The following is a 23,666-nucleotide window of genomic DNA, read 5'->3' on the forward strand; positions in this document are numbered from 1 at the left end:
TTCCTGGCAAATGTTCATTTCCTCTATAAATTCATTCATGTCCTTGATGGTAGCCTACATAGGATAACAATGACATGAATATACAGCTTAATATGAATAAATAAATTGGTAACGCTTTAGAATAACATGTGCTTATTAGGTATTAACAGTGCATAATAAGCAGTTAACAATTCATTACTAACAGTTAGTTAACTGTTGTTATCCTTTAATAACATTAACTAACTGTTAACATGCATCTTGTAAGTGTTAATAAGCAGCCTTTTAGGTTACTTACAAGCATATTTGTTAACAGTTGTAAGTGTTAACAAGCAGCTTGTTAATGCTTGTTAATGGTGTATAAGACAAAGAGGTGGATAACTAATACGCTTCTAAGAGCTTTCTTACCTATTTGTAGTAAATTTTGCAGCCCCCCAATCTAAAGCGAGGACCATGTAGCCTAAAGTTCCACAAGCCCAACCTTCTATCTCTCTATACTATATCTCGCTATCTAGCTTGGTTTAGCTGTGAGAAATGCACCTTTAAAATTGTTGCAGTGAACAGGAATTGAACCCCAGTCTCCTGCATCAAAGAGTGCATCGCTACTTATTGAGCTACACTACTTTTTTTGTACAGCTGATGAAATTGTTTATTTTGATTCTATATTCCGAAGTGCTATATCACACTAGCTATGCTTTTTACAAATATGTTTCTGATGGAAAAGTGGTGTTTAATTAATGCAGAAACAGACCACGAATGTTCGCCTCTGTTCAAGGCAAACTGAAACATGTTTCAAATCGATCACGAACGTTCACCTATGTTTGCAACTTTAAACCAGAGCTTTGAACGCACCCACTTATCGTCTTTAAGCCTCGGTTGCTAGGTAACCAAACTATATACAAAGCTGGCATATCTTTAGACTGCTGACAAACTGACAAACTGTTTTATGCGTTCGCTGAACAAAGATTATGGAAATTAAACACCACTTTTCCATCAGAAACATATTTCTAAAAAGCATAGCTAGTATGATATAGAACATCAGAATATTTTCCATCAGTCAATTAGGAACAGTAGTGTAGCTCAATAAGTAGCAATGCACTCTTTGACGCGGGAGACCGGGGTTCTATTCCTGCTCACTGCAACAATTTTGAAGGTGTATTTCTCACAGCTAAACCAAGCTAGATAGAGAGATACAGTAGGCCTAAAGAGAGATAGAAGGTTGGGCTTGTGGAACTTTAGGCTACATGGTCCTCGCTTTAGATTGGGGGGCTGCAAAATTTACTACAAATAGGTAAGAAAGGTCTTATAAGCGTATTAGTTATCCACCTGTTTGTCTTATACACCATTAACAAGCATTAACAAGCTGCTTATACACACTTACAACTGTTAACAAATATGCTTGTAAGTAACTTAAAAGGCTGCTTATTTTCACTTACAAGCTGCATGTTAACAGTTAGTTAATGTTATTAAAGGATAACAACAGTTAACTAACTGTTAGTAATGAATTGTTAACTGCTTATTATGCACTGTTAATACCTAATAAGCACATGTTATTCTAAAGCGTTACCAATAAATTAATATATATTTATATATATATATATATACATTTATTATGAGGCAGGGTGACGAATAGTGACAGATCTGCCAACCAATCACGAGTGATTTTACTTGTTTGAAAGTTGTGGTTTCATCCAATACTGAGTAAGGAAATTCAAGCCTGGCCAGGTTTGGTTTTGCTGCCAATCAGGAGTGATTTTACTTGTTTGAAAGTAGTGGTTTCATCCAATACTGAGTAAGGATATTCAAGCCAGACCTGGCCAGCCGCGGTTTCGCTGCATTCATATGCTAATTAGGGCCATTAGCACTCTGCGAGCTCTCCACATACGTCATTGTTCGGTTCCGACAATTTGTGGCACAGACAAACGGCGACAAGCGCGGGTTGCAAATTGTCGTCAACTACCGAAAATGAGGAGATCTCCGGTCGTTTACGGGGACGAAAATCACACTTTTCATGCAGTGCATATGACCCCTTGGTCTCGGCATGGATCTTGGATTGCCTCTCAGACATATCTACATGGATGAAGGCAAACCACCTCCAGCTAAACCTCTCAAAAACCAAACTACTGGTCCTCCCAGCTAAACCATGGCATCAACATCAAAATTGACTCCCTGTCTGTTACACCTACCAGGGCTGCAAGAAATGTAGGAGTCGTTCTCAACAACCAATTAGCCGTTTCGCACTCTACAACATACGGAAAGTCAAGACTTACTTGACTCAAGATGCTACCCAACTCTCGTTGGGTAGCTAGTCATCTCACGACTCGACTACTGTAACGCCCTCCTGACAGGTCTCCCAGCCTGCATAGTGAAACCACTTCAGATGATCCAGAACGCGGCGGCGCGCCTGGTCTACAAACATCCCAAAAGGGCACATGTTTCCCGCTGCTCATCCAGCTACACTGGCTACCTATGACCGCCCACATCAAATTCGTCTCTACAAAGTAGTCTCCGGTTCTGCTTCCACCTACTTGAATGCCCTCATATAGGCATATGCTACCTCCCGACCGCTGTACTCCTCAGACTTACGACGTCTAGCTCTGCCACCAGTACGCTCAGGTCAATCCAAACTTTTTTCATTTGTTGTTCCTTGTTGGTGGAACGCACTACCAGTTCCTACAAGAGCAGGGATATCCCTCTCCATCTTTAAAAAACTCCTGAAGACCCAGTTCTTCAGAGAATATCTCCTCTCGTAGCACTACTTACAACTAGCTAATTATAGCACTTACCACTGGACTAGAACTGACACTTGACTGTATAAAAACAGCACTCACTGATGCACTTTTTCTTATTGTGCTCTACCTTTTTACATTCTTTTAAATTGTTCTAGTATTGTTGAGAGAATTGTTCTAAAGCTTTAAACTGTTTACCATGTTGTAAGGCGCTTTGGGTAAAAAAGCGTCTGCCAAATGTAATGTAATGTAATGTAGTGAGTCAATGTGGAGATTCAACAGATTCAGATGGAGAGTCTTTTTAGTTAATTCAAATAAATAATTAGTTTGAGCAGAGCTTCCATTTGAGCCTAATATTACAGCTCTATGACGATTTTGAAAAATTGACATTTAAAGAGCCAAAAATTGGCGGCCATCTTGAATTTGAAGGTCAGAAATAGGTCAAATCAATAAATCTACATAATTTATGAATTTCTTGACCCAAATAGTCTCAGAAACCATGCGTTATGCAGCACTGTGGGCAAAACCATTAAAAAGTTAATATCCAGCTTGGCTTACGGCAGCCATTTTGGATATAGAGCTCTCACAAAATTTCCCCACATTTTTGTAAGGGGCACCCTGGCTAATTTTTTTCTTTAACCTTTATAGATGACAAATCTAGTGAGAAACGAACCTTCGCTCTCCACGGTCACAGAACTGCTATAGATGACCCAACTATTGTGCAAGGCACTTAGGACCAAATTCTCCCAGAAGCGCGTAAGTCCTTTTTTATGCACCTTTCAGTTACGCGCATTCTCCCATTCCCCTTTCTGTCACATCCGTGCAAGTTTGAAATCAAGGCGGCCTTATGAAAGAGGGGTGATTTAATTAAAATAGAACCAGACTGATCAACCAACTTGATATGAAAACGTTGAATGTGGACTGAACGGCCTACAGTGAAATGATGTGTCATCGCAAAGCTGCTGCTTCTCATAATATTAATTTATGTTATGCTAACAAAGCTGTAAACTGACACCTGCAGTTTTGAATACAGTAGAGAGACTGGCATAACATACCAGCCACCATTAGAAACTAATCAGAGACAGGACAATATAAACGATAATGTCTGTTCCACAATATGGGAGGCGTCTGCGCAACTGTATGACTTCAGTCAAGTTGGAAAGAAAAGGACACAAACGAAGTAGGCTGTGGGAGGATGCAGAGAAACTATCAGTGATGACACCATTTTGTTTCCAGAAATAAAGCATAATCTATTTCAAGATATTTATATATATTTAGAGTGTGCGCTTATTTTACAAAATCGTGAGCTTGTCTTACTTCACCAACACCAAAGCTGTATCCATGGAGTCAATATTGGGGGGAGGAAATGTGCATGGTGGGTTAAATCAGTTCCTGCCATGTCCCTAGTATATGTACAAATTCACAAACACATGGGGTGATATGTTTACATGTTCTCTTTTAAACAATAATAATAATACTGTTTTTCTGATGTTGTGCTCCATTCTATTTTAAGCTATTGAGGGTTGAACAAATAACAACCAAAACTGCAATCATATGAACATAAATCTGTGCATTGGCATAGAAAATAAGTAGCAAATATTCAAAAACTTTGAGCAACATCTGCATGTCCTTTCTGGGTATGCCTTTGTGTGGCTTTGTTACCATGGTTCCATGTGCAGATATTGTGGTCAAAGTAGCAAATATGGTTGTGAACTTGGTTGTGCAACATTACATGTCATTTCTGGGTTTAGCCTATTTAACCATTTAGCATACCATTTTTGTACAACAGTGAGTGATACTATTGTAGCCTAACAATTTATATTTTGATTTTGGGGGGCATTTTGAGCATTTTTGATCGGGGGGACATGTCCCCATCAAACTATATTATGATTACTGCCTTGATTAAAATGACTGAAATGAGCACACAATCTATTAAAATGAGAGCATGATTTAGGAAAACGAGTGCACAGTTTAGTGAAATGAGTGCACAATTTAAAAAAAGTGAGTGAACATTCTCCCGATATACAGTACAAGAAAGAAAAAAAAGAAAACAATCTCAGGGACAAAGTCCAGGGCTGTTTTTGAGAGGTTGTATGGCAACAAGGTCACTGAAGCATTTCACAATGTTTTATCTGACGCTTCTACTCATGTCACAGATTTTATCAATGAAATGTCATGTAATACAGGATATTGCGCACTCATGGGAAAGTTGCAGTCGCCCAAGCGATGAGATGGTATTCTGCAGTTGTTTTACTGTCAGGATCAGTCTTTGTTTATCTGATCTTTTATAAATTTGCTTGTGAGGCCACAGGAGGTGTACCAAATGAGGAGAAACACACTAAAGTAAATTGAACTGCCTCTCTCAGGTGTTTCTTTCCGAGAGTGAATGAGAACCAGGCCTTGCTTGGCCCACCTCGATACTGTAACATGCCAGCCGAGTGACTCTTGATGTAACATAACCAGAATTCTGTGCAAATAGGCACGGGATGATTTCTGTTGATAACTGTCTTTTCACCCTTATGTTGGTGTAAAACCTGTTCAAGTTAATGCCAGCGAATCATATGAGCCATGAGCTGAGATAGTGTGAGTTATGCTCTAAAGTAGGAGGTCAAGTTGCAGCCGTGGCCTACTGGTTAGCGCTTCGGACTTGTAACCGGGGCAGCCGTGGCCTACTGGTTAGCGCTTCAGACTTGGAACCGGAGGGTTGCCGGTTTGAACTCCGACCAGTAGGCACGGCTGAAGTGCCCTTGAGCAAGGCACCTAACCCCTCACTGCTCCCTGAGTGCCGCTGTTGTTGCAGGCAGCTCACTGTGCCGGGATTAGTGTGTGCTTCACCTCACTGTGTGCTGAGTGTGTTTCACTAATTCACGGATTGGGATAAATGCTAGACCAAATTTCCCTCACGGGATCAAAAGAATATATATACTTATACTTATATCTTTGCCCGCTGTGCTGTACCAGGGTATACAAACCTACTAACCAATAACTGATCAGAGTTGTCTTTTGATGGGCTTCTGTCTCTCTTCCCAAGCCACTGTCAAAAATAGTGTACTGTCTGTAACCATGGAAACTCATGCTTTGCTTGACGTCCAACCTCAATTTCAAAGACACACATGACCAAAGAGCACAACACACTGTAGAATTGTTCTACAAACATCACTGCAAGTTTCTAGGTAATGCTACCTCTGCATATTTGGTTCGTTTGCTTTGCACAATGTATTACTAACAAACACATATATGATTTATTTGAACATTTTGGGTTTCAAAAGCATTACAAAATCCCCCTGAGGCTGTGCTAAACACAGCTACCTGCCTCCCTAAATAGAAAATGCTGTGGCCCACGCCCACCGGAGGTAAAGCTGGTGCCAGCAGGCCTGGTGGAAAAAGGTCACCTCGGGACACGCTTGCTAGCATCGCCGCCGCAATTATTTGCATACGTCTGAACAGGTGTTGCTGTTCATATTTACATGCGATTGACGTTGAGCTGCAAAGTGAAACTGAAAGTGAGATTCCATGCTCGTCTATCCATGAATATCGGACATCTACACGAGCCAATTTCTTTCCTCAACAGTGCTCACTCACTCTTATTGTACTCAGTCGTTATTGTGGGCTCGTAGCCTCGGCAGGATAATTATTTGCTGAATTGTTTTTCATTTAGAATTCTTAAAATGCATAATTGCCCATAAAGGATTAATAGTCTACATAATAACAAGTGCCTTTATTAACCTGATGCAGGCGGGCCTGCAGCTGTCCGTACGCACTGTGCGTACCATCAGGCTCAACAGCGAGAGAAAATTTCCCTTGTGTGTGTGTGTATTGACACCAAATTGGCCTACCATACCTTCCCAACTATGCACAGTATCCCATTAGCTGCATGCCATCAGGCTATTTACCATTTTCTATTACATAAAGTTAGTGAACACGTTATCAAAATTAACGTGCACACATTTTGTTTTCAGGAGAGAGAATACGCACGCAGGCACGCAATAGGCTACTAGTTTTCTTTTACTCGGCTATCTATATATGGTTATCAGCAGACAATGTTGAGCTAATTCACTAACTCAATACTCATCATGGATATCACAAGTTTTAAACAACGAAAACAGAAAGGATGGAGGCAGCAAAGCTAGGAGTTATTCCAGATGGACAAGAACAAGGTAGGCAATCGGTGTGCTTGTCAGAACGTGCGTACCATAGCATTAATTCCTGCAGGCGCCCCTGACCTGATGAATAAAGAGAGAACTGAATATAAACTGCAGTATAAAAGAATAGCACCGTAGAGGAGAATGCCGTCTGTGCAGGAAGGATACGAGATTAAGGAAGACATATATTTAAATAAAGCGTGCTTTGTCACCACCCTGTGGCTATTGCTTGCAAAGGAAAATGGCAATCTTTAAAATGCATTTCCCAATACTGTGGGGCATGATTGTGTTGTTTAGAATACACAAAATGTGATCAAATATACTTTCAAGTCATCTTATTTAATTGATCCAAAATGACTAACACTCATGTTGCATTCTAACTTCAACATTGAGAAGCTGCACACATGCCAGATTAATTCAATGAAGATTTCTTTGAGAGAAAGAACAATCTGAACACCACTCGATGCACTCCCCATGCAATCATTTCCCCTTACTTGTATGTGCGTATGTATCCCTTACTTGTATGTGCGTATGTATCCCTTATTTGTATGTGCGTATGTATCCCTTATTTGTATGTGCGTATGTTTATTCAACATACACACATACAAATGTATTTTTTGTATCAGAAACACAGACAGATCAGCAAACTACTACAGAGCTTGTGGTCCTAAGGGAAGCCCACAGCCCCTAACACTATGGAACAGATTTGAATGCCTCTGGGACGTGAGAGAGGAATTTCCCAGGGAACAGACCCAAAGCAGGCAGCAATCAAACCACAACAACAGAAAGATGGGCACAGACAAGAAGCAGCACTCGGCACCTGTTCATCCCACAACCCACGTTCTAGGCGACTCTGCTGTGAGACATTTAAATGGGGAAAGGATGATTGTATGCTGTCTTCCAAATGCTTTAGTGTCTGACACAAAAAACAAACTTTGAATCATTGTGCAGGTTGGAGCAAATTACATTTACAAAGAACAGCTGTATGTCCAAAAAAATTTCAGGAACTTTTCTCGGGCCTATATGAGCTTGGAATAGACATTTTCATCAGTGGTCCACTCCCAGCAGAGGTAAACTTTGTATTTACCAGACAATTTGGTTTAAACACTTGGCCCACAAAAATATGCTTTTCAGCTGGGATGAACTTTTTTGGAATCGTATGGAATATTTCAGACCTAAATTGCTCCATTAAAATTCAAGAAAGTTAAGGACAAACAGAAAGCACCATGGATGCAAAATCCAGCGGTTAACATCCTAAAAAGAGAGTGTAGGAAGGGCGAAAGAAAATGGTGCAAATAAAACTTCAGATCCACTATGAAATCCATAAAGAGATGATTTGCACACTCTACTCTGCACTCTATAAGTATACATCTGCACTCTGAAATATGCAAAGCAAGACAGACTTTCTTCTCTAACATCATCAGTAGAAGTACAAATAACACCAATGTCTTCACATTTTCACCATATAGCGGCAGATGTTCTTCACATTGTGAATGTGTCGCTGCTGTCTGACACTTTTCCTAAGTCTCTGAAAACAGCTGTTGCAAAGCCCCTTCTCAAGAAAAATAACCTGGATGCCTCCATGCTAAACAATTACAGGCCCATATGCAATCTACCTTTCATTGGCAAAATTATTGAAAAAGTAGTATTTAATCAACTAACCACCTACCTATCATCAATGGGTACTTTTGATTACTTTCAGTCTGGTTTTCAGACAAATCACAGCACTGCAACAGCTCTTATTAAGGTTTTAAATGACATACACCTCAATACAGATGCAGGCAAAACATCAGTCCTAGTGCTACTGGACCTTAGAGCAGCATTTGACACTACTGATCACAGCATATTACTACTCATACTAGAACACTGGGTTGGATTTACAGTATAGTTATCAACTTGCTCAAATCATATTACTACACAGATTAGCTCATGGGGTTGGATTTACAGTATAGTTATCAACTGGCTCAAATCATATCTACAAGAAAGGAGCTTCTTTGTTGCCATAGGCACCGGGGGTCGATCTTAGGGCCACTATTATTAAACCTCTATAAGTTATTTTTCAACCTCTATATGCTGGACAAATCAAAAATAATTTGATTTCATATCATAGCTTTGCAGATGACACCCAAATTTACTTAGCTCTGTCATCAAATGACTATGGTCCCCATTGTCAGTGTATTGTCCAAATCAAGAACTGGATGTCTCAAAATTGTCTTCAGCTGAACAAAGAAGAAAATGAAGTAATTATGACCGCCGCGCAGCGAAGCGGCGGTCATATAGGTTTAGTCAGATTTTTTCGCATGTCCAAATTTCCGTCAATGATTCCCGGGACACTGAAAGACCGGGGAAACTTGGTGGGCATGTAAACCCATATGGATAGCATGGAACCATCGTTTTTCGTTTTGATCTGTAGCCCCCCCGCTGGACTGCACCCCCCGAAAGGAGGGTAGGGCAGACACAGTTTTCTGTGAATATCTCGAGAACCGTAAGGTTTAGGAGGACCATTTTTTTTTGTATGTTGATCTCAAGGGGCCATGTCAACCCATTCCATAACCACTCATTTCATGTATAGCGCCACCTAGTTAAACACAAAAAAGTAAAAATGAGGTGTTGTAATCGCAGGTATCTGTGACCTTACATAGTCAAAACTGCACGAAATTGGAAGTGTAGGATCATTATGACACCCTCTGAATGCACGCCAAGTTTCGTGGAATTCCGTTCATGGGGGACCACACAATAAATTAATTTATGTTACTATACACCAACTGGCCTGTAGGTGGCCGGAGACAGTTTTCTGTGAATATCTCGAGAACCGTAGGGCCTAGGAGGTCCACCTTTTTTTTGTATGTTGGTCTTAAGGGGGCATGTCAACCCATCCCATTACCACTTATTTCATGTATAGCGCCACCTAGTTAAAAATTAAAAAGCAAAAATTAGGTGTTTTCATCACAATATCTCTGGCTGACATGGTCAAAACTGCACGAAATTGAAAGTGTAGGATCATTATGACACCCTCCAAATGCATGCCAAGTTTTGTGAACTTTCGTTCATGGGGGGCCTTACAATAAAATAATTTATGTGTACATTTAGTGACCGTACACCAACAAGGATTCCCGGGACACTGAAAGACCGGGGTACATGAAACTTGGTGGGCATGTAACCCCACATGGATAGCATGGAACTGTCGTTTTTCGTTTTGATCTGTAGTCCCCCCGCTGTACTGGACCCCCCGAAAGGAGGGTAGGGCAGACACAGTTTTCTGTGAATATCTTGAGAACCGTAGGGCCTAGGATGACCAATTTTTTCCGTATGTTTGCCTCCAGGGGTCATGTTAACCCATTCCTTGTGCACACATGTGCATAAACAGATACACACGCACACACATACATTCACAGTAATCATACGTATGACACATACTCACACAGTAGACATATGTACGCATGCATGCACATGCACAAACACACATACGCAGGCAAACACGCACGCACACACACACACACACACACACACACCCACACCCACACACATAAACATAAACGTGTACACGCACACATGCACACAATTCAAGAATTTCTCAGAATTATGAACAGGCAAGATGCACATGCACAAACACACATACGCAGGCAAACACACAAGCACGCACACACACACACACACACCCACACACATAAACATAAACGTGTACACGCACACATGCACACAATTCAAGAATTTCTCAGAATTATGAACAGGCAAGATGGGGGTGGGGTTGTATAAAATGAATTTTACATGTGAAATCTATGAACTAATCATGTTTTGGTACTTGTTGTCTAGCAGATACCAGTGAGAATTGAGTGTGGATAATGCAATTTAGTGAGACAGTTAGAATCATATAGGCCTTTCAGCGTGATTTATTTTTGTGGAAAAAATGTGCTGGACTGGGCGGCGGTCATATTTTGTACCGCTCTGCGGTACATCTAGTTATCATATATCTGGTAAAAAGAAGGAGGCTTAGAGGGCTGAATGTCAAAACATGATTTAGAAAAACTAAGTGATGCCTTTATCTCCAGCAGGGTTGATTACTGCAATAGGCTTTTCAGGCCTTCCTAAAAAGACTATCAAACAGCATCAGGTGATACAAAACATAGCAGCTAGGATTCTCACGAAAACTAAAAGAACTGACCACATTACTCCAATTCTTAAGTCCCTGCATTGGCTTCCAGTAAGTAACAGAATTGACTTTAAAGCAATGCTTATTTATAGGAGAAGAACCTGTAAGTAAAACCTGCTGTTAGAACTAAACTAAACCAGTTTTAAATTTAGACTTAAAACTGTTCTCAGATGCCTTCTCCTAACTGCACTGAGTAACAAATTCTGAATCTGTCTTTAATAGTCCAGTGATACCTCGAAATTAGGCTGTTGTCTGTTAGGGAATTTATTGTAGCCTGCTAACAAATTTGCACAAAACATAATTTCTGAAATGTTTTCTTCATTGATAACATGAGATATGTCTCCATATAGGGTAGTGTCAAGCAGTGAAGTGATAGCAGGTAGATCATGTAGGCCTACATGTCACATGAGCCACACAGATGAGAGGCGCTGCTTGCTCTTTCCCTCCCAAACTGCATTAAATCTCATAATTATGACTTTAAATCTCATAATTATGACTTTAAATCTCATAATTTTGACTTAGTATCTGGCAGGTTTTTTGTGGCGGAAACGGGCTTCGATACCTATACTATTTTATGGGCCCAAAAGGTGCGTCGGCCCACCGGGAAAATACCCCGTATCCCAGATGGCCAGTCTGTCCCTGCGTGCAAATGAAAAACATAAAAGTAATAATGATAATAAAAAAATACAATAAAAACAGTAAAACATGCAAATGAAAAACATAAAAGTAATAAAATAACTTAAAAAAGCAAGTAAAGTACATGAGAGAGAGGAAGTCTCAGGAGGAAGTAAAAGCGAGAGAGAAGAGGTAGCTCTTTAAATTGGATTTAAAACTGTGGGACAGGACTTGATGTGTGGTGGGATAGAGTTCGAGAGCCTTGGGGCAACTTGGGGCAATTACAAATGATAACTATGATTTACTAAGGTTATTATTATCAGTATTATTATGTATTTACTGTGTAATTTCCATCAATAAACAGATTTATAAAAGTACAGTATACATATATTTGTTTTTTCTTAGAAAGATCCCAAAGCAGAATTATGGATGCAAGTACAGGTCACATACATTGTTAATGATTTCTACTGTCATGATGTCTGGATGAATGACCTTGTGACTCTTTTCAACTGTTGAAACCTGGCCAACAGGAGGTCACGGAAACGCACCGTCATAAGAACATAGAAGATGGGGTTGATGACGCTGTGCGCGTAAGCCATTGGCCTCGTCACGATGTACACCGCCTCAATATGGATGCGGGTGCAGTCTGACAGTCCAGCCAACATTGGTGACAGGATCTCCACGTTCCTCATGATGTGGTATGGCAAGTAGAGGAGCAGAAACATGTATGCAGCTGCCCTCACGACACGCAGTGGCCTCCTGAATGAGGTTGCCAACTGCTGCTGGAAGGCCTCCTCCTGAGTCTTCAGCATGGCGGCGATCTTCTGAGAGCTCCAGAAAAGGACCACCAGGGGCAGGATGTACCCCACGACCGTCAGACCCAAGCTGTAGCCCAGGAAGTCCCAGGACCTCGAGAGGCTGGCAAAGTCATGGCACACGGTGCCGTTCATGCGGATGCTGTCCCTGATGGCGTAGTAGACCAGAGGGGTCATCTCGATGTTGACAAGGACCCAGGTGAAGATGGAGGCGAGGACAGCAACACGTGCCCTCAGGAGGATGTGGTTGTGGAATGGGTAACGCAGCAGCATGTAGCGGTCCAGACTGACCAGAGCCATGAAGAGGACGCTGGCGTACATGTTGACGAAGAGGATGTAGCGGTTGAGCACACAGCTGACTGGCGATGTCTCCGTCATGTCGTTGGCGTACAGGTAGGAGAGGCGCGGCAGAGCGCACACACAGATGATGTCGGACACCGCCAGGTTGTACAGGTAGACGTTGGTACTCCGCCATTCCTGCAGGCAGAGCGGGTAACCCAGGACGACCACTAGGTTACCCAGGAAACCCAAGGTAAACTCCAGGGCGTACATAGGACAGAGGTAGTACTTCCTGAGGGTGAAGGTCAGTTCAGTGTAACTATCATCCTAGAAGGCAAAAAAAGACAAAAGTCAGAATTTGGACAGAGGCTTCAACGGACTTGTAACCGAAGGGTTGCCGGTTCAATCCCTGACCAGTGGGATCGGCTGAAGTGCCCTTGAGCAAGGCAACCCCTCACTGCTCCCAAAGCGCCGTTGTAGCAAGGCAGCTCACTCCAGGTTAGTTTACATTTACATTAAAGGAACCATATGTAAGATTGTGGCCAAAACTGGTACTGCAATCACTTTCAAAATACTGAAGAGCGGTGTATCCCCTCCCCCTCGACTCGAGGTTGCCAACCCTGATGGCGAAACACTACTGACTTCGTGATTAGTAGATAGGTGGAGGGTGGCGCATCAGGCCAAAACACAACATGACATGACAAAACACAACATCGACATCAGTTGAGGGCTGCAACTTCACTTTTTAAAAGGCAATATCCTGGCCGGACAACTGTTGTCAGTGATATAAGTATTTGAAATGAACATGATTTCTTAATGTCTAGTGACATATCAGGGCCATTTTATGATTAATTGAAATATTTTTCTTACATACGGTTCCTTTAAAGGTACTCTAAGCGATGGCATAAATTTTTTAGGCTGAAACATTTTTTGTCACTTACAGCAAACGTCACTTCACCATCGGCTAGCTGCCTGTGTCCTCAACACACTGTAAAAAAACGTGATCTCTGTTGACAACCCTTTAATGTAAATGTAAATCGTAAATCAGGTTTCTAGGCCAAGTATACTTGTGTATACAAGGAATTTGGTCTAAATAAATTGAAGCTGATTAAGTACAATAAATAGCCATTTTAGTACTACATGACACATGCAAATTACCATTACATGTTTGCCCTTGTACACAGCCTTAGTGCATTGGAAACACAGCTTCCAACTTTTAGTATTCTTGGTTTCTGTGCAGCTCCAGCTCCTCCTCCACTTCACTTGTCCTTCCTCTCTGATGCCCTTTTGTGACTGTTTGGTTTCCTTTTTCCACATATTTCAATATAATAATGGCTGAATCTCAATATTCCCACCTCAGCCCTGAACCCTCAAAGACTTAACTGTCATCAGGCCAAACATGAAATTGATTTAATGTCAGTTCTGTTTTTGAGGGTTCACGGCTTAGGGAGTCTTGGGATTTAGCCTATATGGGTTTGGAAGAAGGAAGTGACCTCCATACTGCTCTTCCTGTGTGGCATGACAAGTTATTTTCCCAGCTCATTATCAATGTATTGTGCAGTTAGTGTAGGCATCAAAGGTAGTAACATCCAGTACATTGGACAAGAGCCCTATGGACGCATGGGCCAGGGCTCGAATTACGTGGGAGCCAGAGGGAGCCGAGCTCCCATAGAGTGAGGACTGGCTCCCATGAAAGCAACAAAGTCAAAAACCTGAGGGGGTCTCTCATATCTGAAGGTGTCTGGCATTTAATCTTAAACAACCGATCATTATCCATCCCTGTGCGATCTCTAACCATTAAAGACGTTAAAGCAACACCAAAGAAGGTTTCCTCTGTCGCACGCACGCTAGAGATGCGCGGATGGGCTATTATTTCAACCGTAACCGCATAGCAAAACTTATCATCCATCCGCCATCCATCCGCACCAACGTTTTTTGACCAATTTTCAAATCCGCACCCGCCCGCCATCCGCTGGTTGTTTTAATGTATATGGGTGATGCGGTGCTGCTGACGTGAGGCTAGAAAGCTCTTGCCTGTTCTAGAAAGACTGATCCAATGCAGCAAATATATTAAAAGGCTGAAGTCCTACATTGGCTATGTTGTAGCCTATCCCCAGAATATCAGCAGCAAACTCAGTCTCTGTCTCGCAAAAGTCTCCAAATAAAACGCAGCCTGTAGCCTACAATTGTATCATTGTAATAAAAAAAGCAATTTAGCACATCATTTCAACATGCTGCTATTTAGCCTACTAATTAATGCCTATTGTACTTTATTTTTTGCAAAAAGAAAGAAATCCTTAATAAAATAACAAGTCATTCACATTATAGGCTACTTTACGCACTGTAACCCACCGCACAGCAGTGCAACGTGCATGTTTACATTTTTAGTAACAACTTGCTTCCTTGCCTTACACATCTAAGTTTTCCGACTATTTTTCTTACCTTCTTTTTTCCGCTGTGGATGTTACTGAGCTTGTAGAAGTTTTAGCTCTTACGTTCTGAACATCTCGCACTGCCATTGCCCGATGTCAGTTCTGAGTCATATCACACCATAATCTGTCTCCCTTTTAAATGCCTATTCCCTGAATGGTAGGCTAAAATGACTATGTGTTTTATATATAATATCGAAACAAAATAACCCAGTCAGTCTCATCTACGAGATGTTTAGGCCTCCTCCAATACTGGCAGCTAGGTTGCAGATTTGCTTAGTGGCCTACCAAGGCTCTGCAACGAGACGCGACATGGGAGATGAATCATCTGTCAACTTGCACTGTAGCCTATTCTACTTTCTTATTGCACACTGGAGAGAAAAACATGCTGGTAGGCTACGATAGGCTACTTAATTTAAACTTTGTTACCTTTAGTGTGTGTGTGTGTGTGTGTGTGTGTGTGCGTGCGTGAGGGGTTGCTCAGTAAAACATCGGAATACACCAATTCCGCAACACCGTCTCTGATAGATAAACAAAGCAGCATGCATAGAAGCAACTAGGCCAAACTGCCTGATGGAAATTTGACTATTTCAAAGTGTGCTCGTTTTTTTCGGATGTAGGTAACACAATTTAACAATGTATAGGCTATATTTTTTTCATTTGATTGGTTCAACCGCCACCCGAATTTAATTAAAATATTATATTTCTTCACGTCATCCGCCCAATCCGCAGTTTAACCGCGGAGTCCGCGGCTGTAACCGCGAACCGCGCATCTCTAACGCACGCTATTTGTTTGTCCAGCACTGGCTTTGCAAATAACAATGTCAGACAAGGTAGAATATGCTGCATGATTTTATGAAAGTACGATGTATTGCGACATCAGATGCAAGTCAAATTTGTAGTTTCTTATGTCTCATTCCATGGAACTACAGATCCGCTACCTGATCTGGCAAACTTACATAGTTCGGTTATAGCCGATAGAGGGCCGCGAAGCGAATGCAGAAGTGCCGTTCACCCTGTTACGAGTTGATTAACCACTGAAACGATTTTGGAAACATTATTTTAAGGTACAAAAAACTCTTTGGTGTTGCTTTAAATTAAAATATAGGCTACTACGGGACATAGACCTAGTCTACCCTACGTTTTTGAACGCAGCATGACTGCACTTCACCACCACACCACTAGACTATATGAGCAAACCGTATACGATCGATTTGACAGCACTTGCAAGTCTGAAGGAGTCACCCTGCTTTGATGCGAGTGTTTTGTCTATTTACATAGGCGTTCATTGGGCTAGCCTACATGGTTTGATATGTGCTGAAAAGTCCTGTTTGCTGTTGAACTTGCACTTCACCTCTTCTATGCTGATTGACAAAGCCATACATTATGGCCCATAATGCAGCCTACTTCAATGATTGTGTGAACTGTTCTGTAGCTATCCTCTGCCATTCAGAGCTTGAGCAAGGCAACTAACTGACATGTGGACTATTACAATCAATAATATGTTGAAATTAATTAAAAGGAATCCATTTCTATGGAAAAATCTCTGTCTGTTGTGTGCGTGTGTCAAGGTAAAGCCTAGTCCTACTGTGCGCATATAGGCCTACTGCACAAAAGCACCACTTGTGCCTAGGCTATTTAATTGTATCGCCTTGTTAGGCTATGCACGGGGTGTGCCAACTTTTTATGAGATAGATAATTTGATAAAGATAATTCGAGCCCTGGCATGGGCCATCTCTATCCCTGCTTTCATTAGTAGGTGCAAGTAAATTTGTGAAATATTACTATTTGGATTAAAACACTAGATCAAGTCTAAGAATATTATTCTAAGATTATTGTTTTAACAAAACAATTTTGTTATAGTTTGTTTTTATTAAAAACAAAACATACTTGAATGGGTCTTTTTCGCCCACACACTTGATGTAGTAATAGAACAACTATGTTTATTCAGAAAATAAGACAGGAAAAGTAAAAATAACTACATGTAGCAATAAAAAATCAGCTATATGATAAATACAAGCACTATTGAATGATAAAATAAATTACTTTCAATAAATATAGGAAAGGAACACACAAAAATGTACAGTATGAAATAGCATAGGATTTGTTTGACCCATGTCTGAAAACTGGATATAATAATGCAAAAACGTTTATACAAATGTTTGCTTATAATGTTAAAGAGGGAAAAAAAATGATTTGCAGTGTTCACAAACAAGTTATTTAATGGATATCTGACATATTGAAGGATGAAATACATATATTTGCTAAAATATTGCAAATAAACAGACAACTATGCATGAGTTACCATAGGAAATGAATGACCAATTTTTGACGCATTAGAAGGGGTAAGCCTAGCTTGCACATTAATTGCGGATATCATGGCATTCCAGCTGTTCTTAGCTATGAGACCATCGCACAGTCCTTGATGAATTATCACACATTTTGCCACAATGCAATTACCTGTAATCTGATATTTTATGGGTTTTCACTTTTCAGAGCCTGGGCCAGATGACCATATGACAATAAAATACTACGAAAATAGTACTCTGTCATTCATTCACCTTTACATAAACAGCAGAATTAAAAGTAGGCTAATATCATCAAGCATATCTCTGAAATGTGTTCTTACCATTGCTCTCAAATGTTGTGTATTGCTCCCAGTGAGTGTCCTGTGTCTCTTGCTTTGTAGTCCTCCTGCATCATGAAGCAGTTAGTTTGCATACAGGCCCGACATCACGAGGGGGCGTCGCCCCCTTAACTCATTGAATGCCAAGCTGTTTTTGGAAGCTTTGAGTGCCAGCAATATAGACCATTGTTGATGATTTTTGTACAGCCACAGCATATTCTGTGTTATAGCAATGAACACATACAATGGCTCGTTTGAAAGGTGAGACTTTAAGCTCTCAGTGGGTGAAAACCGTGTATTTCTACATGCTTCTGTTCCTGAGAAATCGCAAGCTAAACAGTGGCTAGTTTTCATCAAAATCGCTGATTTTGTTGCCTGTAAAGTTTCCGGGAAGTGACCTAGCGAGACCTGGCGAGACTGCCACCTAGTGATAGACCCACGAAAATGGCCTGGTTTTGACCTGACGTGCATGTGTCACTGATTCGACCCAAAGCGGCAACCGAGTTATGATAAAATGTCCAGATAAAATGTCCAGATTGTGCATTTTCATGAGTTTTCGATCGTCATATATTTCATCACAGAGTTCCCAAAATCACATATAAGGTGTGTTAGAGTGTCTAGTTTCGTAATTTTTTTAAAAAAAGCTAAAAACGTAATATTACGTTTTTGGCACTCAACACATGGGAAGGAAAAACGTAATATTATGTTTTTGGCGCTCAATTAGTTAAAAACAACCACGCCCCCTTAGTTATTTTATGTACAAAATAACAATTTATCTTATTTCAAAACATTAATGGCCCTACTCAATTTAACACAAGTTCTTGGATCCAACGTGACAGTCCATTTCATTTGAGGTACAGGGGAGCTAGAATCATAGCGGTTCATTGGGTTATGTCGGCTCTGTGGGCGTGTGTTTTGATAGCACTACATCAGGTATTGCTTGTAGGCTACAAATGTACGCTGCATGCCTAAGTTATTGGGTTTTTGGCAACGCCCCCTCCTCACATTTCAGTCACACCATGGTCTGGCCCCGGGTCTGTTTGCATATGAACCAGGAAACACAAAGGCCTACCACTATACACAGATATATTTATATATATATATATATATATATATATATTGCTGTATAAATTTGCACATTCCTCCAGCTGCACTTGTTTAATGCTTGCTGGCGTTACGGCTCCCACACACAGCTGCGTTCCGTCAACGCATACCAGTGGGTGTTCCCGACGGTAGCTATGCAAATGACTTGAAGTAAAACCGTAATGTGGTTGGTGCCGTCCGTAGATTGGCTTGACTGGCCGGTGCCGTCTGTCGGTGCAGCAACAGCTGAACTCCTCAACGCGAGCGGCGGGAGAAACGCGACCCAACGGACCCACAATTCAGTTGGGCAACGGATGACGTGAGCCCATGTAAAGTGAATGGGATGCGTCTCCAGCAACGCGATGCACGCAGCTGTGTGTGGGAGCCGTTACTACCGTTTTATTGCTTCCACTGCCACTTTTCATATCTAATCTGTAATGTCATCCTGTCTAGCCTGGCCCCGCCCACCTACATCTTCTTTCTGGGAGATCTAGTCTGGAACACCATAGTTCTAACCGTTTCCTGAAAGATCTAGTCTGGAATTCCATAGTTCTAATACCATAGTTCTAACCGTTTCCCTCAAACATGAAACAGTAGCAGCAACACATGCAAACGTCAAAAAATGCAGTTGGAAAAATGCTGAAATGTATTTATAACAAAGGTAGACCCACATACATTATTTCCTGACTGTTGATGCTGTTTATTGTCAGTTTGTAATGTTTAGGCGAAGTAGGAAGTAATGCTAGGAATCTCTTATCAATGTGATTGGTTGGACCAATGATAACAAGTGAAGGCTGGACCAATGATATCAAGTGCAGTGCCCGTCGAGATGTAAGTGTTGAAGAAAAGTCGAGACAGGACCAAACGTCAAAATCTCGGTGTCCACCACTCTAGTTCATCCAAAACAAACCAGAAAAGGGCCTTAAAGTGCTAAAAAACGGAATTTTCCTTTAACTAGTGAGGGCCAAAATATGCACACTAGTTAACTAGTGGACAGAAATGGCTTGCATGTCCATGACAATTATGCCTGATATCAAGATATCTGAATAAATGCTCAATCGGCTTGCCATAGGGGAGGGTTGATTAGCTGGAGTAGAGAAGGAGACCGCAGTAGTGGAAGGCAAGGCTACACGCGGGCACTCATAACTTGCTGGGTTGACAAAACATGCTGCATGGAGGGAGAGACATCCATTTTTTCTTCCATTTTTTCCTCTTCTTGCAGCTTGTTTGCTCTGATAACAGTTTCAACTGTATTTATGCACAGATGTTAAATTCCTTGATATACAGGTTTGGGGATTTCCAACGGCTCCCCCAATAAACATTGTTTGTTGCTATTGTTCTAGCCAGTCTGGCGCCATGGTGCTTTGTGATTGGTGGCCATGGTAAAAGCAGGAGCTTTGTGATTGGTGGCCATGGTAAAAGCTGCTTTGTCTTTTACTTCTTGAGTTTTTACGATCTGGGGATTTATGAGGCAGGTTATACTTTAACTCAAATACAATTACGAGCTTGAAGCACCTGGTGTCATTCACACAAATCGGACTATACAAATGGGTTCGGAGTGATGCGACGTGATCTTGAGAGCTGTAGACCCCCAAATAAATGTGCTTCACTATGAAAAATCCATTATCCCTTTTGCTCACAAAAAAAAATCAAGATGGTGCTGCAGGTCATCTTTAGTGATAGCTTAGCGCTGCTAAATATAGTAGTCTAGTAATATGATGTTCCTGTTTTACATACAGCTTCAATCCAAGTCACTGTGAAAAAACCCCCCCTCTGTAGACAGTCCAGGCTCCGAAATCTGGAAACAATCAAAGTGGGGGCAGCCTGTCCCCCAAACAAAAACAAAACCCTGCATGGAGTTTCTCTGGGAATACTGAAGGGAGGGGTAGCTACCTCTCTGGGAATACTGAAGGGAGGGGTGGGCTACCTCTCTGGGAATACTGAAGGGAGGGGCTGAGTCACCTCTCTGGGAATACTGAAGGGAGGGGTGGGCTACCTCTCTGGCATGTTTTCTTTGAGCCTTGGTCAAAATATAAAGTTTTTTGCACAAAAGTGTACAGTTTTTCTCAGTTGCTTTGGAGCATTTCTCGAATCATCATTAACATTTACACAGTCCCTGCCCTCGTTTCCTGACGAATAAAGCTTGCGTTGAACAAAGCTCTGACTCTGAACCTTAGAACGTCACAATATTCTGGTGCCTGGCCATTATTGGCTTTGTATGTTAGAAACCTTATTTGTGGTATGAATATAGGTGGTCCCAATATTTTGAAGTCAATGCGACTTTTAACAGGCAGCCAGGATAGGGGAAATATGTTCATATTTTTTTAGTTCTAGTGAGTGTGCGAGCAGCTGCATTTTGTATAAGCTGTAAGCTCTTTAGACAGGTGTTATTGCAACCAGCATATAGAGCATTGCAATAATCAATCCTTGAGGTGACAAAAGCATGGATTAATTTATCAGCGTCTGGTAAGGATAAGGACTTCCTTATCTTTGAAATATAAGGAAACTCCTAGATTTTTAACAATAGTACCTGTGGAATATATTTGTAAGTAAAGGACATACAGTATGAGTAATACTTAAAATGTTTTTTTTTGTTAAATCACAAATCAGTTTTACTGTACAGTTACAAATCCTGATACACACACACAATACATATGAGACGCTTGTCATCCCTAAGGTGGTGCAAAAGTCTGTGCACCTGCAGAAAATATTTGTAAGGACCGCTTTTTGGAATATTTGTAATATTGACAATTACTTATACAGATAATTTTTTCAGTTACAAATAATTTCTACAGTTTCAAAACGTGATACACACGTACAAAACATTTAAGTCTAATATTCTTTCATACAACAGTCTCCCCGTCGTTGCGAGTGTCTGTGAAAGCAGCAAGATCGTGGATAATATTCCGCTTCGGCACAAAATGTTAATCGAACTTCTTTATAACTTTTCCATAGCAATCCTCCTCATCCTCAACAAAGGTAAATGTGCACCCTGTTCTTTGTCGAGCTTCATACCAATTCGATAACGAGAAAAACGTTGCTTCCAGACCGGCCATGTTGACGGCTGGGTGAAGTCAAACTGCTCTGGCGCATGAAACTACGCCATGTCGTTGTTTCAACAACTTCTGTTTGCAGACAGTGAGTTCAATGGGCCACTTCTGACACAATGTCATCAAAAATGCCCAGACTCAATTGCATTCAACTACTAAAGTTACATTCGTGCAGACTTCCTGGCTCTGATCACCACATACGGAATTCCATGTCATGTAAATAGCGACCCCAAGTGGTAACTATCTGAACTGATATGTAAACATCCCAGTCACAAATTGATCGTGTTGGTATGAATATATGTTGTAGTATGTGATTCCTGTAGTGTAAAAAAATATACTAATGTCTTACAAATGTTAATGAATTTATTTAAATATATTAATAAAGCCACCGCTATGGCCATCATTAAGATTAGATAAGATATAATTTATTTAATATAAGATATAATTTATTTTTTGATCCATTGAAATTCTTACCTTGACAACACTATATCATATTTTACACACATCCAGTGTTGAGTAGGTTACTTTTAAAATGTATTCCACTACAGATTACAGAATACATACCCTAAAATGTATTTTGTAATGTATTCCAATAGATTACCCAAAGTGAGTAACATATTCTGAATTCTTTGGAATACATCAGCATTGTGTTATATTTGATTAGAATTGGATGAGACGGCCCCGGCCAATGGCACGACTGGCTGGGCATTCCCACCCCGTGGTGCTTTCCGGATCCCACCCCCACTCTCTCTCCCACTCACTTCCTGTCCACCCCCACTCTCTCTCCCACTCACTTCCTGTCATTCTCTAGCCTGGCGGGCCATCCTATATCATTGAAATGTATAGTCTGGAATCCCACCCCCACTCTCTCTCCCACTCACTTCCTGTCATTCTCCACTGTCCTGTCTGATTAAAGGCATAAAAAGCCCCAAAAATATACTTAAAAAAAAGAATTGGATGAGACATGTAAGCTTATGTGACGTTAGTTAATATTAACAGCAGCCCACAACCTGGTTTACAGTGAGGATGGATTGATATATAAGACTATGTGCTATGAAACACTTCGGGCCCTATTTTGCCGTTCTGAAACGTCTGGTCAGAGGTGCAAAGTTTTAAGACATTTAAAGCGTGTCCAGTTCACATTTGCTAATTTAGTGGTGTGATTTTGTGATCAAACGCTGGGTGCTGGGTTTAAAGGGTTGTTCTTAGGCAAAGTGAAACTAACGTCTCATAGTCAACAGCATAACAGTTCTACACAGTTATTTACTTTATCGACTGACAAGGGGTTATGAAAACGTACCCTGAAAAAATCAAGACTTACCCCAATAATGTTCGAATGACTGAATAAAAATCCTAAGGATATTTGTCCTGCAGAGGTGTGGTTTGGGACAGGTTGCTATGGGCTGCTTACATCTTGCGACAGTGCGTCTTCAGCTGTGCTTTATATGTGCATTTCACTATATAGACTTGGTCACTGGCGTAATGATTTTTAGGAGATGTAAGATAGTAATTTTTGGATCATGCCCCAGACCACACTTTATGTTGTTAATTAGCACACACCTGGGCGCAGGGTTTCATAAAAGTGGAGCGCATGGCGACAAATCACTGACTGTGTACGATATGAATAAAACTCGCATCGCCAGGTGCACGAAAGGGCCCTTAATGTAATTATGTCAAAGAGCCAAACAGATTAGTTAGTTAATGTCATTATATCAAAGAGCCTAACAGATTTAATGTCATCATGTCAAAGAGCCTAACAGATTAGTTAGTTA

The 23,666-nt window shown here is 41.0% G+C and overlaps 1 protein-coding gene across 1 annotated transcript; it reads right to left on the reverse strand.

The window, feature by feature from the left end:
* Window positions 1-12,082: 12,082 nt before the first annotated feature.
* On the reverse strand, window positions 12,083-23,487 carry LOC143121419 (succinate receptor 1-like). Its single transcript, XM_076281779.1, has 2 exons — window positions 23,455-23,487; window positions 12,083-13,033 (listed from the first exon to the last, which is right to left on the reverse strand). Exons 1-2 carry the CDS (start codon window positions 23,485-23,487, stop codon window positions 12,083-12,085), a joined length of 984 nt encoding a protein of 327 aa, XP_076137894.1.
* Between the last annotated feature and the right edge of the window lie 179 nt (window positions 23,488-23,666).

Source organism: Alosa pseudoharengus, unplaced genomic scaffold (assembly GCF_046254945.1).
Source record: "Alosa pseudoharengus isolate Yale_2024_CS ecotype anadromous, Long Island Sound unplaced genomic scaffold, YU_APseudo_1.1 YU_APseudo_1.1_scf_13, whole genome shotgun sequence".
NCBI classification, from domain to species: domain Eukaryota; kingdom Metazoa; phylum Chordata; class Actinopteri; order Clupeiformes; family Clupeidae; genus Alosa; species Alosa pseudoharengus.